Raw genomic sequence first — 23,286 nt, 5'->3', positions numbered from 1 at the left:
GTAAGACCCACTGAACTCAATTGAACTACCTTTTGAATAGACAGGAGCATGATTAATTTATGAATCTGATATCTCAATGCTGAATTACAGCTAAGGGTTGGCAGAAATGGTTTGACATTGTGAATTGAAATTCCTACTCCTTGAAACAGGGAGGATTTGGAATGCTCACCATAATACAATTCTAACACTGATTTAGATTGGAAGGTAATAAAATTAGGATGCATCCCACACCTCTTCCCTACCTTTCCTCCCATTTGTCAATTTTTCTTGCACCTCTTGCTATAGTACCAGCCCAGTAGCAAGAAAGGTGTGACAACCATCACCAACACTTAAGAAAGGTAAAAAGAAGAGAGGGAGGGAGCTGGGAAGGAAGGTTGGTGATGATTCAAAGGCCCATTTGGCTGACTAATAAGGCAATATTCTTTAATACTCAATTACATCATCAGGAACATGACAAGGTCATGTTTGGTCTTACAATACAACAGCTACTTCAAGAATTATTGGAACTTAACACTTTTGGATCATAACTCTGGTATTTACAAGACTCAATCTTAAGCTTGAATGTCTATGGAGATTCTCAGTCATCCAGGTCATGGTTGTCACAAAGGTACTTTTTACAAGAGGCAACTGGACTTTCTGGTTTTTCTTTGAAAATGTTTTGCTTTTCATCCAAGAAGCAGAGCTGAAGAATCTTCTTAGATGAGAAGGAAAATGTCTTCAAAGAAAAACCAGAAAGTCCAATTGCCTCTTGGAAAAGCACCTTTGGGGCGACTTAAGATTGAATTCACAATTACTATACACCAAAACTTTTCCTTTCAGGACAATAATGTTTATAACACAATAAACCTCTTACTACTACCATGCTTTAGAAGACATTACTTTCCTCATCTTTATTATTTCTGAAGTTGAATGGTCAGGTAGTCATTCTTTGCATTACAGACATTTTATTTGCTCAAATTGTGGTTAAATTTATTCATCCAATTATATAACCTAAAGTGTGCCATGGAGCAACCATTCATAACTGGGACTGACTGAACTACTGCGTTATTGAGTTGAAGAATGCATCCCTAAGACTGAAAGTGAAAAGGTGAACCTCATTTAGCAATGGCATTCACATAAATGGGGAAACAATTTTAATTCTGTAAGTGCAAATTTAAGCAAAACCATTGCATCAGTATATGAGAAAGGGTCTTAATACAAAAAGGACAGCATTCCTTATTACCCCCAAACCCTTGTTCCTCTCCAATGATTATGCTATATTTTGCTTTCCAGGCATGTATTTCATTTGGGAAGGGGAGGAATTGAGGGTTGATTAGCATCCAAAGTGCTTTTTTCTTGCTGTGCTCTCTTCCTTTGGCCTTTTGGTGGTTTTTTTTTTCCCTTTCTGATGCCCCCTTTGCTTTTCCTTCCTAACTCTTCAGCAACTGGTTGCTAAGACATAAGACAGAATGATCTTGCAAGGACTCTGCTTCCTACCAAATTAAATTGAACTTCCAGTACTTTCAAACTCCCTATGTACGGTCAACTTTTAAAGATGATGGGTGGCTGAAGGATCACAGTTTTCCCAGCCAGGTTCTAAACTGATTGCTGCTGGCAGATAACTTCTGAAACTTGGTTGATGGTTGGTTCTCTACGAAAAGGGGAAAACAATCAAACTAACTTCTCTGGGTGTCCTACGATTCCATACAAAAAATAAATTATCTTTGCTTTCTTCATTCTAAGCTTGATACATGATTGCTCCATGGACATGATTGTATGGTTTCTTGGCCACAATACAGAACTGGATTGCCATGGCTTTTTTTTTCTGAGAGGTGTTTATGTCTTCAAGTCTAACTTGAGTTATAAGATTTCCTGTAATCCCATCCAGTAAAATCCCTGCTTAATTTTTCAGGTCCAGTTTAGGTCAGTAATGTGCTGCCACCTGCTGAGGCTACACAAAACCTACAAGGGTGTAACACAAATGACCCAATCTCTAATAACCAGCCTCTTTACAAAGTTTGATATCCTTTTCTTTCATTTTGGTTTTACGGGTCTTACCCAGAAAAGATAATGAAAGACCAAAAGACTCAGAGCATACAAAAAAATCAGTTTAACTCCATTTCTGTGCAATGTGTTCAAATCCTGGCAAACATTCCGTTAATTCCCTACATGTGTCTCTATTACAATGCCAAGCTTCAGTTATTAACTGGACTGTCACCATTCATTTAAGGATCTCTGGCTCTGGCTGTATGTAATCTTAGCATGTCTTCGGTCTGAGATATGTTTCCTATTTATTCAGTCACCCAAAAGGAGGAACAAAAAACACAGTCCAGATAATCTGCATGTAGATTGCTTCTTCACTTTTCCCCTGACCATCATTTCTGCCAAGAAATCAATCTTTATTTGGCTTAATTAGATTTATACCCCAGTTCCTTTTCTCCTGCAACCAATCTGGGTTATGGGGAAACAGAACTGTTTTCAATGAGTCTGGATAAAATGCATACTGGGAAAAATTAGGAAGCAAAAAATACCTTGCGGTTGAAGCCGATTGTCAGTAATATTTTAAAAAGCAGGATGGAGAAAACTGAAGCAACAGAGTCAGCGTCAGGAGGAATGACTGCTGTTCCAAGCAAACAAAGGGAGACTGCAATGGAGCACAAGGCTTTGTTTCTCCTTTTAACTGGGTGGTGCTTAGAAGATGCTGGAACACTATCATAAAAAAACCATTTCAACTCTCATTTAACCTCCTCAGGCAATCTGATTCTTCAAGGTCCTCTTTTTCTGTCCTTAAGAGCATTTTGAGATGGCCACAGCTGTACCCAGATCCTGGTGTCAGAACAAAGCGCTGATGGGATAATTTGGGATCAAACTATTTTGAGAAATAGAGGAGGCAGAGGAGAAAGTGTCATATTCAAACAGAAGGTCAGTTTTTCTTTTACAGCATGGGGAGTCTTATAGTTGATATGGGATCTTATAAGAGACATGAGTTCTCACAGGCAGGCATTTCTAGCCTCACTTTAATTATTTTAATACAACATACACCTTGCAGCTCTGCAGAGCTTTGTTAATATTTTGATCAAAGCAAAGCAGAGCCCCACTTCTCTTCAACATAGTGCAGCACACTTGGCCCTTGGTTTTCTTCATCTACCCCAGTGGTGTCAAACTTGCATCTTCACGTCATCATCAGGTGATGTATTGCAACTTTTTTCCCTTTGCTAAACTGGGGATGGACGTGGCCAGCACGTGATGCATCCAGCCCACGGGCCACGAGTTTGACACCCTTGATCTACACTATCAGCCGAGTGGAACATCTGAATGTTCCACCTCCACTGTTCTTCAGAGAGTAATGTGACTTTGCTAAGTAGTTTGCCATGTTAAGGCAGATGTGGACGGTTGCAAAGAAAAAAATCTGGTTGTTGATGGTATACATATACTGTAGCTGCCAAGGAATGTTAATTTTGCTGATATGTGTAAGATTTTTTTTGTTTGCATCAATCCCTACTTATCTATGGCAGGGCCCATTTGTTATAAAACCTTAGTAAGACCACACCTGGAATACTGCATCCCATTTTGGTCACCACATTACAAAAAAGATGTTGGGACTTTAGAAAAAGTGTAGTCAAGAGCAAATGAGATGATTGAAAGCCTGGAGACTAAAACGCATGATGAACGATTGTGGGAACTGGGCGTGGCTAGTCTAGTGAAGAGAAGAACCAAGGGGGAGATGATAGCAGTGTTCCAATATTTAAGGGGCTGCCACAGAGAGGAGGGGGGGGGGGGTCAAGCTGTTGTCCAAAGCACCTGAAGGCTTAGACAAGGAATAATGGATGGAAACTGACTAAGGAGAGATTCAACCTAGAAATAAAGGGGAACTTTCTGACAGTGAGAACAGTTAACCAGTGGAACAGCTTGCCTTCAGAAGTTGTAGGTGCTCCATCACTGGAGGCTTTCAAGAAGATACTGGACCAGACACTTATCTCTCCTGCTTAGCAAGGGGTTGGTTGGACTAGAAAACCTCCAATGTCCCTTCCAGATCTACTGTATTCTGATTGAAACATTGATTGTTCAGAAACCAGATCTGAAAGCAGTGTCTATTTTTTTTTTCCTCCTAAGAAAATGCATCTCCTGGGTGGATGTTTGGAAGGAAAGAACAGAGTCTTCTTCCAAGGCAGATGGTAGAGCTTTCACACAGGATGTGGCACTTGTAGTACTCACTCGATTTAGAACCTAACAGAAAGTCCTTCTGCGGCTCACAGCACTGTCTAAAAACAGCTTTGTAAAAGTTTGAAAAGTAAGAAGTCTCATTCAATTGGAGCTCAATACATCCATGCACTTTTCTTGGCAGCAGGACAGGATATTTGTTATTACTTTCTTCTACTGTGTTTTTCAACTTCTCAGGATAGCTTACAGTCCTGGTCCCCCATCCAAGTTCTTTCCTTTCGCAAACCTGCCTATTTCAAGCCTAGCAACCTCTGGTTAGTGCTGTCATCTGCTACTCTGCTGTTATTGCAGCAATAAAATTATTATATGAATTAAGACATTAATACTGTAAACCCAAATAAACAGGTCCCCATCATACGGTTGCATTAGCGGATGAATTTCCGCACTGTTAAAGATAGCTTTTGGGTGAATAGTCATTGTTCTGATTACATTACTTTCTGTGCTGCTTAGATAACTGCGGCTACAATCCTGCACACTCCAAGCACTTCACATTCAATGGCTTTTAACAGCCTAACGGTTTGTAACAACCCAACATTTAGAACATGCTTCTCAGTTGCTTTTATGGCACTCCTGGGATAAACAAACAGAACACACAAAATTTGCATAGTATCGTACGACTGAACTCAGGGAAGTTTAATTACAAAACTGCATTTTAATTGATTACCTGTGGAATAGATGACAACAGTGCCATTCGGAGAAATAGCGACCAATATACACTTTATCAACAGAGTTTTTTTCATCCGACACATAATAATTATTTAATTGCAATACGTTTAGAACTGCAATTGAAAATATTAATATGCATGCCGATTACTTCTTGCAGCTACATGACAGCTTTGGAGCCCAAGCAAGGGGCTGATGTATTCTACAGAAAAAGATCTCAGCCTAACACCAAATGTAACCATTTTCCCTCTTCCTCTTCCTCCTTGCCAAATCCTTCTACTACTACTTTTACTATTATTTATAGTGAAATCCCACAGAATGCCATGTCTGAAGTTACAATCACCAACAAAGAAAGGAACTAAGCCAGTCTAGAACATAACATAAATAAAACACAACCATTCAGCAGCTAGACAATACTTCCCCACCCCAAACCAAATAATACAATACAATAAAATACAATACAATAGCAGAGTTGGAAGGGAACTTGGAGGTCTTCTAGTCCAACCCCCTGCCTAGGCAGGAAACCCTATACCGTTTCAGACAGATGGCTATCCAACATCTTCTTAAAGATTTCCAATGTTGGGGCATTCACAACTTCTGGAGGCAAGCTGTTCCATTGATTAATTGTTCTGTCTGGAAATTTCTCCTCAGTTCTAAGTTGCTTCTCTCCTTGATTAGTTTCCACCCATTGCTTCTTGTTCTACCCTCAGGTGCCTTGGAAAATAGTTTGACTCCCTCTTCTTTGTGGCAACCCCTGAGATATTGTAACACTGCTATCATGTCTCCCCTAGTCCTTCTTTCTATTAAACTAGACATACCCAGTTTCTGCAACCATTCTTCATATGTTTTAGTCTACAGTCCCCTAATCATCTTTGTTGCTCTTCTCTGCACTCTTTCTAGAGACTCCACATCTTTTCTACATCATGGTGACCAAAACTGAATGCAGTATTCCAAGTGTGGCCTTACCAAGGCATTATAAAGTATTTAACACTTCATGTGATCTTGATTCTATCCCTCTGTTGATGCAGCCTAGAACTGTGTTGGCTTTTTTGGCAGCTGCTGCACACTGCTGGCTCATATTTAAATGGTTGTCCACTAGGACTCCAAGATCCCTTTCACAATTACTACGGTTGAGCAAGGTACCACATATACTGTACCTGTGCATTTCGATTTTGTTGCCTAAATGTAGAACCTTGCTCTTTTCACCATTGAATTTCATTTTTTTAGATAGTACCCAATGTTCAAGATTGTCAATGTCAGGGGAAAAAATGCCCTGGGGAAATCTGAGATCAATGGACCGTGGCTGATTCCCTTCCGCATATCTTTTGAGATATTGAGAAAAATAAAAGTCTTTAAGAAGTATTCTAATTAATAAACAAACTTTAATAATAAAATAATAAAAGTAAATGAAACAGAAATAACTAATGGTTACATTTTGATAATGAAAGCTACGTCTGCCAAGTTGGCTGCCGAACAAAGAAGAAAAGGAATTTTGGAATGTGTAACGCGTGCGCAATAAATCACTTTCAGATAACATTTTGTTTTATGACCTGCGCAATAAAGCTTTCTTAGTTTAACTCTTGAATGTCAGTTTAGGCAGTTCAGGCCTAGCAAACTTTTTAACATCGTGACACCCCTTCTTTTGCTAGTCTGGGCTGACGTCATCAAATCATCAATTAAGGCACATCTTCTTTCGCAGATACTCGTGTTGATTTGCGGCAAGTGGTTTGTTAAGCATGTCTGCGATCTGATCATGTGTAGAAACATATTGCAATTTAACAAAACCTTGCTTAACTAATTGCTTTGTGTTTTGATAACGAATGTCAATGTGTCTGGACCTAGAACCTGTGAAATGTGACTCAGAAATATAAACCACAGATACATTATCTTCCATCACGGTGATTGGTCGAATCGGACGTGTCCAGATATCTGTGATCAAAGCATCAAACCACGTTAGAGAATTACAAGCATCTGAAACACAAGCATATTCAGCTTCAGTAGATGAACAGGAAACAAAACTCTGTTTTCTCACTTGCCAGTAAACAGGACAACCATTTAGGAACATCATGTAACCAGAAGTGCTTTTGCGTGACTTCTTGTCGCTCGCCCAGTCGGCGTCAGCAAAACAAATCAACTTTGGTTGATCAGTGTGTGTTGGTTCTAGCAATAACTTCATGTGTTTAGTGTGTTTCAGGTATTTCAACAACTTCTTAATGCATGACCAATGAAATTGTGTTGCCTTACCTACGTGTCGTGATAAAAGATTAACACTAAGTGCGATGTCAGGTCTGGTCCAACTACTAATGTATAATAGTGAACCAATGACTGAACGATAAAGTGTTTGATCCTCGAACTCAGGACTTGGTTCATGTGTTAAGTTGTGAAAATCTGTTTGCATGGGTGTCTTTGTTGTGCTAGCATCTTTCATGTTGCAATGATGTAGAATGTGGTCAATTTTCTCTTCTTGTGAAAGACTAAACCCCTTCTGTGTCTTTTCAATTTGAACACCTAAATAAGTGCTAATGTGTCCTAAAGATTTCAGTGTGAAGTATCTCTGCAAACTTTTGGCAAAAATCTCACTCATTTTCTTATTTGGACCAATATAAACAATATCATCAACATAAGCAAGAATTATCTCATATGCATTGTTAGATCTTTTTGTGAACACGCATTCATCAGTTTCGGACTTAATAAAGCCCATTGAATTTAGTTTGTCAGTAAGACATAAATACCACATTAAACCTGACTGTTTCAGACCATAAAGACTTTTGTTCAGGAACCAGGTATCCCCTTCTTGTTTTCGGAATCCTGGAGGGCTTCTCACGTAGATCTCTTCATCTAGGTCTGCATGTAGATAAGCTGTGTCCACATCAAATTGAAAAACTTCTAAACCAAGAATAATTGCAGTGGTTAAAGCAATTTTTACACTTTCAGTTCTGACTGTTGGTGAGTAAGTGTTTGTGTAGTCCTCAGGATAACGTTGAGCGAAACCCTGAGCTACAAGTCTGGCTTTGTATAAAGACTCACCATTTGGTTTCTTCTTGATTCTGTAGACCCATCGGGTGCCAATGACTTTCTTGTTTGCTGGAGGTTTTGCAGGTGTGAATACATTAAGTTTCTTTAAACTGTCCATTTCATCCTGCATTGCATCATACCACTTGTCTTGTTCTGAATCAGGAAGCTGTTTGATTTTTGTGAATGTCTCTGGAGGAAGAGTAACGTTGCAAATCAAAGATAATGGTGACTTTGTCAGTTGCCATGAATAACGTTGTGGAGGGATTCCTTTCGTGGCCCTCTTGGAGCGTCTAGGAACAACAGACCAGTCTTCTTCTTCTTCTTCATCATCATCCTCGTCCTCACGTTCGTCGCTAGCATCAGCATCCGCGGCTTGCGAAGACGGAACATCAGGTTATGAAGAACTGGTAGAAGGAACATCTGCCTGCGAATTGTCATCAGGCTGCGTGGCATCTGGAACACCATCTCTAGGAAAATAAACTTCAGGATCATTGGAATGAATCCTGGACCAGTCAATGTCTTCCTCGAAATTAGCAGATTGTGAAATGACAATCACATGTTTAGTATCAATGAATTTGTACCATTTTGAATTATCATCAATACCCATAAATCTTAGTCTCTTTGCTACTATACCTCCCTTTCTTCTTTGACTTAAGGGAGTGTTCACCATAGCATATGAACCAAAAATGTGGAGGTTCTTGAGATCAGGCTTGTAGCCATACAGCATGTAAAAAGGAGTTTGATTGATTACACTGCTCCAAGTACGGTTGACAATGTAATTTGCATATTTGATTGCTTCACCCCAGTATGCGTTACTGAGATTGGTATCTTCTAGAAGACAATGCATCATGGTTTGTAGAACCCCTTGTCTTCTTTCTACGACTCCGTTATGAGCCGGTGTATATGGAGCAGATGTCTGATGAAGAATTCCATTCTTACGCATCCAGTCCTGGAAACGCTGAGACATGAATTCTGCACCACGGTCACTCTGGATTCTGGCGATGCGAACTTGGTATTGTGTAGAAACAAAAGCTGCAAAGTCTTTAAAGATCTGAAAGGTCTCAGATTTCTCTCTCATAGGATATACAAATCCATATCTAGAATGATTATCTACAATTGTTAAAAAATACTTTCTGCCACCAAGTGTTGGTGGGAAAGGACCCACTATGTCAGTGTGTACCAAATCAAAAATGCGTGTTGACAGGCGTGTAGCATGTTTGGGAATTGCAGCCGCCTTGGATTTAGCCTTTTTGCAAACCGCACAATCCAAAAACACCTTACACCCCTTTAGATCCAAACCTTTTGCGAACTCCGGCATCTTTCTAAGAACACGGAAACTGGCATGTCCCAATCTTCTGTGCCACTTGTGAATACACCTGGAATGCAAAGGTTTACCAGTTAGTGAATTCTCAACATTAACAGTTTCATGAGGACCCTCAGGCTTGCTCTGAGCAATCTGTTTCTGTTTTCTTTGTTTGTTGGCTTTAGGAGCCTTTGGCACAGTAACGTTTTCTCTCTCTGGGACAACTCTCTCTGGGTCTGCGTTGTGCCTTTTTGGAGTTTGCATACTTGCCTGTGCTTGCCCTTTAGGCTTTGGCTTTAAGTAATAAACACCACCAATCAGCATGGTTTCAGCAACAATATCACTATCTTTAACTATGTAACTTGCTTTTTCGAGGTGGTGAACCTGGAACTTTAACTCTCTAGACAAGTGACTTTGACTAAGCAAATTACTGGTTGCTGAAGGTATGTAATAAACATCAGGGATGTGTGTATCGAGTTCTTCAATGTAAACAGTTCCTTTTCCCATAACCTTGCAAGTGTGGTTGGTGAAGGAATACAGTTCTCGATACTCGGGCTCTGGTTTGCCCATCTCTGTGAAAAGTTCCCTTCTGTGGGTAACGTGCACAGCTGCTCCACTGTCTAAAGTCCACAAAAGACGTCTGTCGAACTTTGGATCAGGTTGTGGAACGTTGGTTATGGCCAGTGTCACAAGTGGAGCTTGTGAATCACGCCTTGGACCACGACGGCCTTGTCTTCCGCCTCTACCTCTGCCTCTGGAATCTGTTCCTCTGGGCTGGTACGTGACGGGAGCTGGAACTCGTTGGGGACAATCACGGGTGTCATGTCCCACACGGTTGCAGGTGTAGCATTTTGGCATCCTTGGAGCGTAGCCTCTTCCTCGGAAGGGACGTCTGGCTGGAGCCTTTAACGCTGGAGGCCGTTGCAGATGTGGTGTAGCTAACCTGATAGCTTCGTCTTCCACTAAAAGTCTGCAAACGTGGTTAACTGTGCGTTGAGCAATAGGCACGTAGTTAATCTTTGCAACAGCATCTTTCCATTCATAATTCAATGAGTTAATGATGATGCTAATCATTTGGATATCATCGATTACATGGCCATTTTGTCTCAATTCACTTCTCATTCTTTTCAGTTTGGTCAAATGTCCACCAATTCGTTCACCAGGTTTCAACTTCGAACCATGGAACTCAGACATGAGCAAACATGAGGATTCAATTGAAACGGGCCTGTAGCAATCTTCCAAAATAGCCCAAATTTGTTGGGCAGTTGCATCAGGTGGAAAGATACCTTGGATCTCAATTTCCATTGACATGAGTAAAGTCGTGATTGCTCTGTTTTTGAGGTCTCTCATTGCAGGCGTCCAGGGCTGAGGGGGAGGATTAAAAACCATGGAATGTGTGCCCTCTCTTCGAAGCAAGAGCGCAATTTCACTGACCCAGGCTTTATAATTCTCTCCTGACTCCTTTAATTTGGACTCACCAGTCAAGGGGGTGACTGTGAATACCTGCTGAGGAATGTGCATCGGAACAATTTGTTGCTCTGGTTGCAAATCTGGTTGTTGAACCAGGGGATGCTGGGGTTGCATCATTGGCCTTTGCGTGGCAACATCAAATTGGCTTCCTCGAATTCGCCTTTGGCTTTGCCCTTTTCCATCTAGGGAGGATTCAGCACCGCCAGGGGGTGTTGAAGACTTATCCTTTGAGGGCAAAGTTTGGGCTTCTGTAAAACTCATAGACAGATCTCTAAAAATCTGGTCCAACTGCTTCATCTTTTGCTGTAATAATTTTTCTCCGCCAGCAGATGGCAGTGCAGCTTCACTTTTTGGCTGCCTCGCCTTTCTATACGTATGCGGAAGTTCAGTTGACTCAAAGGGACCACGTGAACTCGGTGACGTGTACATGTCTCTTTGTTCTGATTGACCAATGAACTCTGTGGGGTGTGTCTTAGGCTGTTGTTTTGAAGACAAGATGGCGTCCTCAGACATTTTGGGAGTGGGGGAGCTCCTCCTACTTCACTTTATTTCATTAAAGCACTCTCTCACCTCCCTAGTATATTTTTCAAACAGCTTTAATCGATATAGATAGCTTTGCATTTCTTGCTCATCATCTGGGGAGATTTCATAAACTTTGCTTTCTGCGTGGGAGGATTTTTTCTCTGCCGGCAGTTGCCGTTTAGACTTTTGCCGTTCATTAATTGTATCTTGATAATGAGGGAGGTTTACTGACCTCAGTCCGTAGATCTTGCCTTCTGTAGCTCCTTCCCCCACATCTGGCTCGGCACCTGAAGAATCTTGCTCCTCTGTGTCTGAGGGAATGGATTCTTTCGAGCGCTTTCCATGTCCGTGTTTTTTTCTTTTCTTTCTCTTTTTCTCCGACATTGCTAATTAGGCTTAGTCGGTTATCTTTAGATAGCATGAAGGGAAAATGCAGCCATAAATTGTAGCCATCTCAGCTTGTATCATCGAACCAAAAACTCTGCTACCAAGTTGTCAGGGGAAAAAATGCCCTGGGGAAATCTGAGATCAATGGACCGTGGCTGATTCCCTTCCGCATATCTTTTGAGATATTGAGAAAAATAAAAGTCTTTAAGAAGTATTCTAATTAATAAACAAACTTTAATAATAAAATAATAAAAGTAAATGAAACAGAAATAACTAATGGTTACATTTTGATAATGAAAGCTATGTCTGCCAAGTTGGCTGCCGAACAAAGAAGAAAAGGAATTTTGGAATGTGTAACGCGTGCGCAATAAATCACTTTCAGATAACATTTTGTTTTATGACCTGCGCAATAAAGCTTTCTTAGTTTAACTCTTGAATGTCAGTTTAGGCAGTTCAGGCCTAGCAAACTTTTTAACATCGTGACAGTCAAGATCCTTCTGTATCTTTAGCCTATCTTCTGGAGTGTTGGCTATTCCTGCCAGCTTGGTGTCATCTGCAAATTTGATGAGTTCCCCATCTATCTCCTTATCCAAATCATTGATGAAGATGTTGAAGAGTACTAGGCCTAAAACAGAGCCTTGGGGTACTCCACTGCATACTTCCCTCCATGTAGATGCAGTTCCATTGAGGACTACATGTTGAGTGCGGTTGGTCAGCCAGTTATGAATCCATCTGGTAGTTATGCTGTCCAACCTACATTCTTCTACTTTATCTAGTAGTAGGTTATAGTCTACTTTATCAAATGACTGAAGTCCAAGTAAACTATATCGACAGCATTCCTCTGGTCCACTAATTTTGTCACTTTGTCAAAGAATGCAATAAGATTAGTCTGGCATGATCTGTTTTTGACAAACCCATGTTGGCTTTTGGCTATTACTTTGTTTGCTTCTAGGTGTTCGCTAATTTGTTGCTTGATTATCTTTTCCAGAATCTTTCCTGGTATTGAGGTCAGGCTGATAGGTCTATAGTTTCCTGGATCTATTTTTTTCCCTTTTTTGAAGATGGGAACACATCAGCTCTTTTCCAGTCCTCTGGTAGTTCCCTGGTGCTCCAGGATCTCTGAAACATATAGTTCAGTGGTTCTGAGATCTCATCTGCCAGTTCCTTGACAACCCTGGGGTGTACTCTGTCCGGTCCTGGTGATTTGAACTTGTATAGGATAGACAGGTGCTCACTTACCATTTTCTTCCCTATTTCAACTTTTGTTCCTAATCTGATCTTTGTGGTGCTGTTTTTGGTAGGTTGGACTGTTTTATCCCCTTGTGTAAAGACATATGAAAAACATGAGTTAAATAGTTGTGCTTTCTCCCTGTTGCTTGTCACCTTCTTCCCACTTTCTCCCAACAATGGACCAATTGTTTCCTTAACCTTTTTCTTGTTTTTAACATGTTGGAAGAAGCTTTTTTGTTATTTTTTTACTTTTGTGGCAAGCCTTTCTTCATTGTGAGCCTTAGCTTTCCTTACTTCATCTTTACAGGCTCGGGCTATTTGTTGATATTCTGCCTTAGTTATGTCCCCCTGTTTTCACTTTTTATACTTCATTTTTTTCTCTTTCAATTTGTCAGATATTTCTTTATGCAGCCATGCTGGTTTCTTTTGGGAGCTGTTATTTTTCTTCTTCATTGGTATTGTGCTAGACTGAGCTTTTGTAATATCATTTTTCAAAATTTCCCAAGTTTCTTGAGTTGTTTTCCCCTTGAGGATTCTCATCCATGGAATTCTTCCCAAGCTCTCTGTAAGTTTATTGAAATTAGCTCTCTTAAAGTCCAAGACTCTAGTTTGACTTTGTTCTACTACTTGTGTTTGCATAATGTTGAATTCCAATATTGCATGGTCACTTGCCCCCAGGGTTCCTGTGGCTTCAACACCTTCTATCATTTCCTCTCTGTTAGTGAGAATTAAGTCTAATATGGCTGATCCCCTTGTTCCCTTCTCTACTTTATCTCTAATGTTGTAGTAAATGTTGGTGATTAGCATACAGGTGACCAAAAAAAAAAGTTTGGATCTAAAAGTTAATTTCTAGATGGTTTTCAGTAGATCTGATCTAACAATAGTTTAAAAGCTAGCATACCCTACCTTAGCTTGCTTGGGAAAAAATAATGGAAAGAAAATCAGACTGGATTATTGTGTTAGAACTGAATTGCATTCTTGGTTCTGATACTCATTCTGATACTCATCACCTAAATCTATCTGGTTCACAGATTTCTATAGCTGTAGATTTATTTTTAAGTAGATGCTAAAATATTGAAATCACTCCATCTTTGCCTTAATAATTGTTACCCAGTATGGTAACTGCAGTGAGGATATTATAAGCACAAAGATGGAAGACTACAGAAACATCATTAACAGAAGAACGGATTTTGAAGATGTCTGAGCCTGCAGAAATCACTAAATTGATTTGTTTGATTAAAGAGAGAACTACAACTACTTTTATAAAAGTTTAGAAATCCTTTGTAGACTGTTTGCTGAAAATTGATAAACATGAATGATTGATTTCAGAATTTATTGATTAAAAAGTTTTATAGGAATAAGGAAACTATGATATTCACTATGGGAGAGTGAAGATGGTAATTGTTATGTTTATAACTGCTGCAAAGAAGATCACAAGTTGTTGCTTCAGATTTTTTAAATTTTTCTGGCTTTTTTGTGATTCTTCACTTTTAATATTACCCTTTTATGATATTTTTCTATTTTTTATGTTTGTGTAGGGTTTTTTTTAATTCTTTGTGAAAACTTTTAATAAAAAATTTTTGTTAAAAAAGTTAAAAAGCAAAAATAAAAAAGGTTCTAGCCATCATCCTCTAATTGTTAATTAATTCTCAGGTTCATAGATTGGTCAAAACGAAAGGAAAACTTGACTATTGGGTCTTCTAATGCAAAATATCAGGAATGCCTTTGTAAGGAAAGAAATATCTGCCAGTTGTAACGAAGGTAGAGAGAAGTCTTTCTGCACCTCCTAAAGTTTGCAACTGAATTACAGAATTGATCATTGTTTAAGTTTTCACCCAACTCTGATTTATTATTTCTTGCATTTCAGGCCAAGCAATCCAGCAAACATTTTCAGTGAGAAAAGGAAGCAACAAAAGAGACCGAAATATTACCATTATGTGTCTTATAGTGCTCCAATTACAGGCCCCATCAAACACTGCTTCATCATAATTGCTTGATCATAAAATTGAGTTAATTATTTCTTGCAACAGCAATATTATTATGATGACAATCAAACTCGGCTATCAGGTGAAATCAGTAGATACTAGGTCCTTCAGGATGTGAAGGGGAGCTTCATGAATGAATATATAATGAACATTCTCCTGCTGAATCTGCTACTTGCCATTTTGTTTTTAAACAATAATCTATTTCTTTAGCTTTCATCTCCTCAAAAAGTGATGATTCAAATCAATGGTCTACCATGCTCTGCAATACAGAAAATACAGACAGTTATAATATTACTCCTTGGTTTTAGAGTCTCTACAAAAGTTTCCCCAAGTAGCTCTATCTTAATTTCCCCCCCCCCTTTGCTTCCCAAAAAACATTGGCAAACTGCCGTATATTGCTGAATAAATAATTAACTAACTGATAAAAGAAACTGTTCAGGGAACAATAACAGAAATGGCTTTTTTCACATGCTTTTATAGTCTCCTAGAACACCTGCAGTTGTATGACATCACAAATGGTCAGAATTTTATAAGCATATTTCTGAGAAATGATTGCAGCTTCTCTGAAGAATTCAGTATATACATACAAAGAGTATTGAACTCTAAATTGCACACAAAGAACTTGGGAGTACTTTTCATTCATTGCTACAGTAATCTACAGTAATGACATAGAACCTTGTATCTTGGGAGAAGATCTAAACTCACAAATGTATGGTTGATACTCTCCATCAGTGGAATTGTTCCATAGTAAGAAAGCTTATGTTTAATTAATCACCCTATTACTATTACTACTTCTATTGCAACTATTCTGATTTGAAAAGTGAAATTCTTTGGGCCAACTTGAGAGATCCTAAAATATGAAAAAAAAAATGAAAATGCTATGTAATTAATGCACAAAATATTAAACATTGTTACGTAGTATTGTGAACGAAACATACTGTGAAATACTGCATTGCATAAAATTTGCAGGACAAGTTCATACGCAGGACGGCATCCATATTTATAATGCAGCATCCTGTTCAATGCAGAAACTTGCACCAATGTTGCTAGCAAACCCATGCTTCCCAATGGAAATTCTAACAAAAAGCTGCAGTGTGGAGCACTGCCATTATGAATCCCAGTTTATACTTTATCATTTCTCTTCTTTCTCATTGTTCATTAAGAGTCAGCAAGTCAGCCGACAAGTGTCACTGTCAGGCCTTCTTGGACTGCTTGGAGAAAATACCCAGTTGAGTTTTTCCCCCATAAAGGCTTGTTCCAACAAGGCCGCTGATAGCTCTTAGGCATAGATCCAGCTGGTTAAGTTTGATAAGCAATAAGACAACATTACTAGAGTGAATGGCTAGATCCCATACCTAATGTGTAGCTTATAGATACAAAATTAATGGTTGATACTCTTGCTACTTACAAGCTAGTCAAACATTTTTGCTCAGTCCCATTTTTCATCTAAGATGCTTTTCCCATGGTACATTTCATTTATCATTTGGCACAGTGGCCTTCTGTTATGACTGCTATATCTTGTTTGCTTAGGCATCTTCTATGTAAAGGCTGGCAAACTCCGCAATGTAATTTCCCCGTACGAGTTCCTAATATTTCTCGACTTAAAAACAAGCAAACATGGTACTCTCTCTCTCTCTTTCATCTATTCTCCCGACAAATAAATCTTACTGTAACTTGGTGTCTTCATTCTGGTGCATACTATACTGCTGGAAGTTATATTTTTGTGGGATAAATAAGAAATATCTGAAAACATTAGCTATTTCAGCCACAGAATAGCATATGACTTGTAATCGTCTTCTTTCAATATAAAAGAGAGATAAATGTCTGCAATCAATTATAACGGATGCCAGGCTCATTTACCATGAAGCAGTAGTCAGTGTTATTGCATAAATAGCTACGATTTATATGCATTTACTGTTATTGCTTTACTTCGCTAACAATGGTGGCATGGCAACTGTGCAATAATCTATCACTATTTCTGGTTCTACCTACACACAATTGTTTTGCTGCATGTCATTCCCAATTCTGTTTGCTATTACTGAGTAACTGAAGTTTGTTTGTTTGTTTACACACAGACACACAGACACACACACACAGTTTTACCAACAATGGTGAAAATTTAGCTGAATTTAATTGGAATGTACCAAAATCTATCAACTTCTTTACATTCTAAATACATGGGAAAGATATGACTGGAAGATTCTTCCATCTAGCACAAAATATTCAATGCCAAGCTGTTAAGAACCTTGATTAGTGTGTTTGTGATGCTGACACTTTTTTCTCTTGACAAGGTCGTCATCATTTATCACTGCCTGATAAGAAATACCTAACATTGTCCTCTTCGGTTTGGAATTAGTTATGTTTATTGTATTAAGTGGTACAGATCAAGAATAAATTAAGAGTGGTTGTTTTTATCAAAATAATTGATAATACACCATTTTAAAAGCAAAATAGATTGAAAGAACTTGAGATGCAAAAAATATCAACATGTGAATATAGCACATTGCAGATTAATCCACTGCTATAGGTATACAGGGTTTTCTCTTTTTTTTTACTTTAAGATTCCATTCAAAATAACTACATTTAGGCATAATTCAAATCCTTTCATAAGGCAAACTATAACTTAGCTTCATTCCACTTTGGAAAGACTAGAAAGCTCTTTTTATTTTTGATTGTAGGTTATTGTGACAACTTTACATTCTCAGGTTCTTGTTTACAGCTTTCTGTGCTTTAGCAGTTAACATCATGAAAGGATTCATGATTTGTGCAAGAACAAATCTTTGCATAAGGTTGCAAAGCGTAATTCCTTTCAAAGGTTGTCCTCCAACATGGGTGATCTGAACTCTACAACCGTAGGTACAGGGAGGACTTTTTGGAAGCCAGAATTGAATAGAATGCATAATCGTCTTATTCCAGCTGAACCTCTTCTGCAAATGCTCCAGTAAGGTTGTCCTCCACAACTAGTGTCCTAGACTCGTGAGCTTGGAAAATAATATATTTTGGATTTGCAGGGGAAAAGACAAATGGATAAAAGGTTAATAACTCTCTTCCCACACCACTATTGTGAGTGTCTTTTGCAAATGCTGGTAGGCCAGCCCCATACACAATCTTAATAATCCACTTCTATATTAATAACATAGAATCCCAGACTCATATTTGCCCTTAAGCTCAATTCTATTTCAATTTTTGATAGAAGAATCAAACACTTTATGAATAGCTGAAACCAGCATTATACAATACAATACAATAGCAGAGTTGGAAGGAACCTTGGAGGTCTTCTATCCAACCCCCTGCCTAAGCAGATGTTTATAAAAACATCTGGAAATAAATAATGTCCACAAGAGCAACAACCAAAAAATAATAGTGACAGGAATACCAACAACTCTCGAATCAAGACACGTGAAATATTTCCATAATGACAGACCTGACACAGCCACATTCCAAAATGAAACATTTGTCCGAAGAAATTAGAGTTTGTGTAAACACCGCCTAAAAGGAACTACGAGATTCCCTATTGTCAACATTTATACGAAATGAATCTATGTGTCAGTTGGATGAAGACCTTGTCTGATATGGTTTTAAAGCTGAATTGGTAAAGCCCAACTGTAGTCTTCATGTTTGTGAAAAGCAACAATTGTTGATACCCCACAGAGAGCAAAATGATGGAAGCTTTTAATTTAAGAGGGAAAAATGAGATTCAGTGCAACGGGGTGGTGCAGGCTAACTTTCATGGGTCATCTAGGACAAAGTGTTCTACGTAAAACAGAGCTCTAATATAAAGCTAGTCAGAGTTATTGTTCCCTTAAGATTGAGAGAAAAGAAAATGGTTTGCTTACAGTTTACCACTGGGACACAATCTTAGTTCCCTATTGATATCCTAGCCACAATTAGGGACCTGAAACATTAAGACGAATTTACTATAATGTATTAACCCCAAGCCCTAAAACACATCAATATTAATTGAATCCAGAAATTAAACAACTGAATAAATAGAAAGTGGTCTCATTTAACTCTGAGACACTTGTCTAATAATATATACAAATGCATTGGTATTTAACTGCTTCAATCTTTTACCAGCTATTCCATCAACATTGTCCCATTAAAATATATCTAGTTTCCATGGCATTCATTTGACTTCCTTTGTATGACAAATCACTTTCTTAATTTTCTTTATCCATTAAACTAATGTGTTAGAGCAGTGTCTATCTAAGGTCAACAGTTCTGGTTCACTTCTCACCTTCATGTCACAGTCTTTTTTTCTATTTTACTCTCTATTTTAAATCTGATCTAAATCCACCACTTGAAAATAACCGTAATAACAACACACAAGAAGTTGAAAATACATTTCTTTCATCCGTATAAGCATTGTTGCTTATTAACAAAAGACTCATACAAAGAAATCTATAACCACTGAAAAATGAGAGGCTGGGGATTATTAATTCAACAGACTAAGCATCATACAAAAAAGCCAAGGACATTTGATTTCTAGACCTTTGAAAGGATCAACAGGTAAGTTCCAAAAGAAGATGAAAATGACTTCTTCAGTTAAAATTTGAGTCTCTGATTCATGCAACACAGAACAGAGAAATAATTCAGAGAATCCTTATAGTATCATATCAATTCTTTTTTTCTGAGCAGAAAAATATTATTACATTATTTAATAAATTAGATTTTTATCCAACTTTTATTACTTTATAAGTAACTCAAGGTGGTAAACATACCACAATCTGACAGCCTTTAAACCCAAGTAGTAGAGATATTAGATTGCCCTGACTGATAGTCACCTTTGCAACATGTAACAGTCAGTAAAGTGTAGTGGTTAAAGTGCTGGCCTAGAAATCAGACTATGAGTTATCGTTCAGCCTTAGGCAAGTGGATAACTTTGGGCCAGTCCCTCTTGTTGTGGGGAAAATAGGAGGATGAAGTAATATTTCTGAATATATGTTCACCACTTTCAGTTATTTATAAAATAATAAAGGCAGGATAAAAATATCTAATAAATAAATAAAATCTAAATAACACTGTTTTCCATTTTTCTGATACAGTAATAACAATATTTCCTATAGTGATAAAAAAAGCTTTAATAGTCCATTTTAAGTCTCGGAAATATTTAAACTGCTGAAGATCAAAGTATGTCTGCTTCAGTTCAGACCTATAATCAAACTTTCATTGTTGAAAGCGTGCTTTTATGTTCTTAGGTGACTTTTGGGTATTTTTAAAATATTGTATATCTATAAATAATACTTACATAATTTCACATCTTGTCATTTTCACACATTTAGACAATTACAAATCAATAGCCATAAATTACATTGTAAGGGAGAACTGATGAAAACCAGTTGTAAGAATAAAAGAGAATAATTTTTGAAATTATTTTTAGAAAGGGAAGGAAAAAGGACCTATTGTTAAAAAAAATCCTTGCTAGGAGGTTTTAATTTAAAGATAAGCAGACAGGTAGGTGCGAAAGCAGTCAAGAGAGAGCAAAAGGTTGGCCAATAGCTAGCCTTTACTTACAGGTGTAGGTCATTTCAAAACTGTCACTAATATTCACAATATCAATCTGTGGAGCCAGCTTGGGGGGCTCTGTGAACTGAGATAATGCAAACATAAAGGCTGCATGTTCCTGGGATTGTTGAGTAGGAAATAATCCCCCTAAGGGAAAAAGAAGGGAAAAATATAATAAAAATTGGACATTAAGTCAGAAATCGAACTTTAGGTGACAAAAGTATTCTACAACAGCAGCGATTGCACTTAATGGGTATCAAAAGACAGTGCCCAAAATGTCTCCAAACACTTTGGCAGAAAGGAAGCCATGTTAGTCTAAAGAACAAATAAACAATAAATAAAAATTATAGAATGGAGTCCCCCAAACCATTGGGAAGATGGATTTTAATTAGGCATAACCAATCTACTTGTCATCAATTTCAAAAGGTCCTTTTAAAAATGTTATTAAGTCCTTATCCAGCCTCAAGGGATCTTGAAGATGAACGGTAGAATTTTGGCAGGAGCTTTTGGTACAATATTCCATTTCAGCCGATTATTACATAACCCCAAAGATACCAGATCTCCCAATTAGGTTTATAAAGGAAGATCGAAGCTGCAGAAAACCTGGACTTAGCAATACTCTAAACGTTGAAACTAAGTCTTTTTGCAGCAACGAGTGGCCAACTCCCTCCCCCCTCACCCAAGCGTGGATTTGCCCACGCTGAGCAGATGTTTCTTCAACAGGTTGTTGCTAAACTAAAAGAATAAACAAAGGATACATCTTGCCATCATTCCAGCAACTCTTGGTTTTGGACAAGAAGAGAATGGCCAAATTTAAGAGAATACACAATTAAGCCGTGTTCTCCAAGAGATGCCCTCTATAAGGGGATGTTACTTATCCTAAGTAAGTAACAAGAAGACCGCCCAAGCCCCTGGTCTCCCGAAGCCTGCTGTTCATTGAATCCCTGCTCATAGGAGCAAGCGATTCGGGCTGTAAGCAATTATGTAGTGTCCCAATGGGTCCAAGCAATTATTCCATTAGCCCAAATGTTTCGGTTGGGACAATTGGCTTCGGGAATGCACTGTTTTGTAATCTATTGGACTCGAGTCTGTTACATGGCCCAGCGTGAATGGCTGGCTCGAATAAAAACCAAACGACCGAGAAAACGGCGACCGGTAGCGGGAACCGCAGGTGGAATTAAAGCTAAGACGTCCGAAGCATCAAGTGTACCAAGTCCATCAGGGGCGGGGAAGAAGGAGGGGATACCAGAGAGGCTGCCTGGACAGGTTCGGCAGCGTGCAAAGAAACCGGATTTGTGTGCGTCCGGCGAAATAAATAGATCAACCAGAAGCCCCATTTCGGCGTTGTTGCCAAGGAAGCCTGTTCATTTTTTAAGCTTCACCTTTTGTTTCCTAGCCAGACGCGGAAGCAACGTGGGAGGCGCGATGCCCCCCACCCCCACTCCCACAGCCTGGGGAATGGAGGGAAAACTGTCATAAAAGCGGTGGGGCAAGGCGCGGGGCAGAGAAGGCAGCCTGGCGCCGGATTTTGTCCGAGGGAGGGGACGGAAAGACGAGATCTCGAGTGGGCAGGCGAGGCAAAGCGACTGCAGGTCACTGCAACAGCTGCCTGGCGACAGCTTGCCCCGCTTTTGTTTAGCAGCCACAACAAAGAGCAACGCCAAACTCGACGTCCGTCGGCGGGTCGCCCTCTCTACGGACCCCGAAAAGCCCTCGCCTCCCCCCCCCCGGAGCGGGGGAAGAGATTGCGAAGTGGTCTGCACCCGATTGTCGAAATGCTGAGTTCCCACATGCAGGAGAGAGAGAGAGGGGGGGGGTTTGCTTTTAGAAGCACTTAAAAGGCAGAGACCCTTCCTCCCCCCCGAAGTCCAGTATGGGGGTCTCCTCCTCATCCTCTGAACGCGGTTAATACTGCACGCAGAGGCCCCTTCGCGAGCGAAGACGAGGGGTGGGTTGTATCTCGCTCTCCCTCCCATTCTCGTACACGCAGCAACATCGATTCTCCGCGGAAAGATGCCACCAAGATGCCATCGTTTTTCACACTCACCGATCTGGATGTTGCTGGGGAAATTGACCCCCAACGCTGCCCCTAGGAAACTGGTGCAGAAGAAGGCAAAAATGTGCTGCATATTCCCTTTTGCATTGGCGAGAGAGAAGCCCAGGTCCAAGCATAGATTTTTGGTATTTCCCTCCCCTTCTGGTTTCTTCCTTGCTTCCTTCCTTCTTCCTTCCTTCTTTTTCTTCTCTCTTTTTCCCCCCTCTCTTTGGTTCCCTCTTTACCCTCCTATATTGCTGTGCCACTCTTTCTCTGGGAATCGAATGTTTCGGTTGCTCCCTTAACACCAACTGACAGCAGGTTTAACTGAGCTCTGAGAGAGAGAAATCCTTTCTTCATCCACAGTCCCCTTCCCCCCTCCCTCCCTCCCTGCCTCCCTCCCGCAGAGGCATACACACACAGCTACACTCTCTCACACACACAGAATACTCTCTTTTCCATCAAGCTCCTTTCCCTCCCCTTGTTCTACCTCGCCAGCAGAGAGGCCAGAGTCTCTGGTGCCTTTTTTTAAAAAAATTGTAGCCGCTTCCTTAGGATCCCCCTTTCAAGGGACAGTCTGACAATCAATACACCCTCCAGTGCAAAGTGGAGTCTTTGGAGAAACTGTAAGACTCCCCCACACCCACCCACCTCCCACACGCTGCTGGCCCCTAAGAGGCCAACTCCACCTGCACTTCGCTCCAGATCAAGAGGGGGGAGGGGTATCTCTTGGGACTCCTAGTGTTACCCACAAAAGGCCCTCTTGATTAAGACAAGGTGCGCGAGGGTGACAGGCACAAATTGTTCTGAGAGGAATGAGGGGGTGGTGGGAGATTCATTGTTCAAAGAAGTCAGAAAGAGATGCTGAAGGAGCAAATGCAACCCTTTCCTTTCCCTCCCCATTCTGGTTGAATTTGGTCTCTTCTTCTACCCCAATTTTTCCCTCTTTCTCCACATTTGGAGGTGTGGGA

General features: G+C 39.6%; 1 protein-coding gene across 3 annotated transcripts in view; it reads right to left on the bottom strand.

Moving 5' to 3' along the window:
* Positions 1-22,621, bottom strand: part of GRIA1 (glutamate ionotropic receptor AMPA type subunit 1) — a 264,406-nt gene extending 241,785 nt beyond the window's left edge. For all 3 annotated transcript variants that reach the window (XM_081934955.1, XM_081934954.1, XM_081934956.1), the window contains exons 1-2: positions 22,328-22,621; positions 20,290-20,427 (exon numbers count right to left, since the gene is read on the bottom strand). In XM_081934955.1, the coding sequence (XP_081791081.1) occupies positions 20,290-20,427; positions 22,328-22,409 (220 nt within the window). In that variant the 5' untranslated portion in view covers positions 22,410-22,621. The remainder of the gene's footprint in view (positions 1-20,289; positions 20,428-22,327) is intronic.
* Positions 22,622-23,286: the final 665 nt, after the last annotated feature.

Source organism: Natrix helvetica (assembly GCF_964273705.1).
Source record: "Natrix helvetica genome assembly, chromosome: 1".
Taxonomy (NCBI): Eukaryota; Metazoa; Chordata; class Lepidosauria; order Squamata; family Natricidae; genus Natrix; species Natrix helvetica.
Note: the sequence above shows the minus strand (reverse complement) of the source record. Positions and strands in the feature narration are given on the sequence as shown.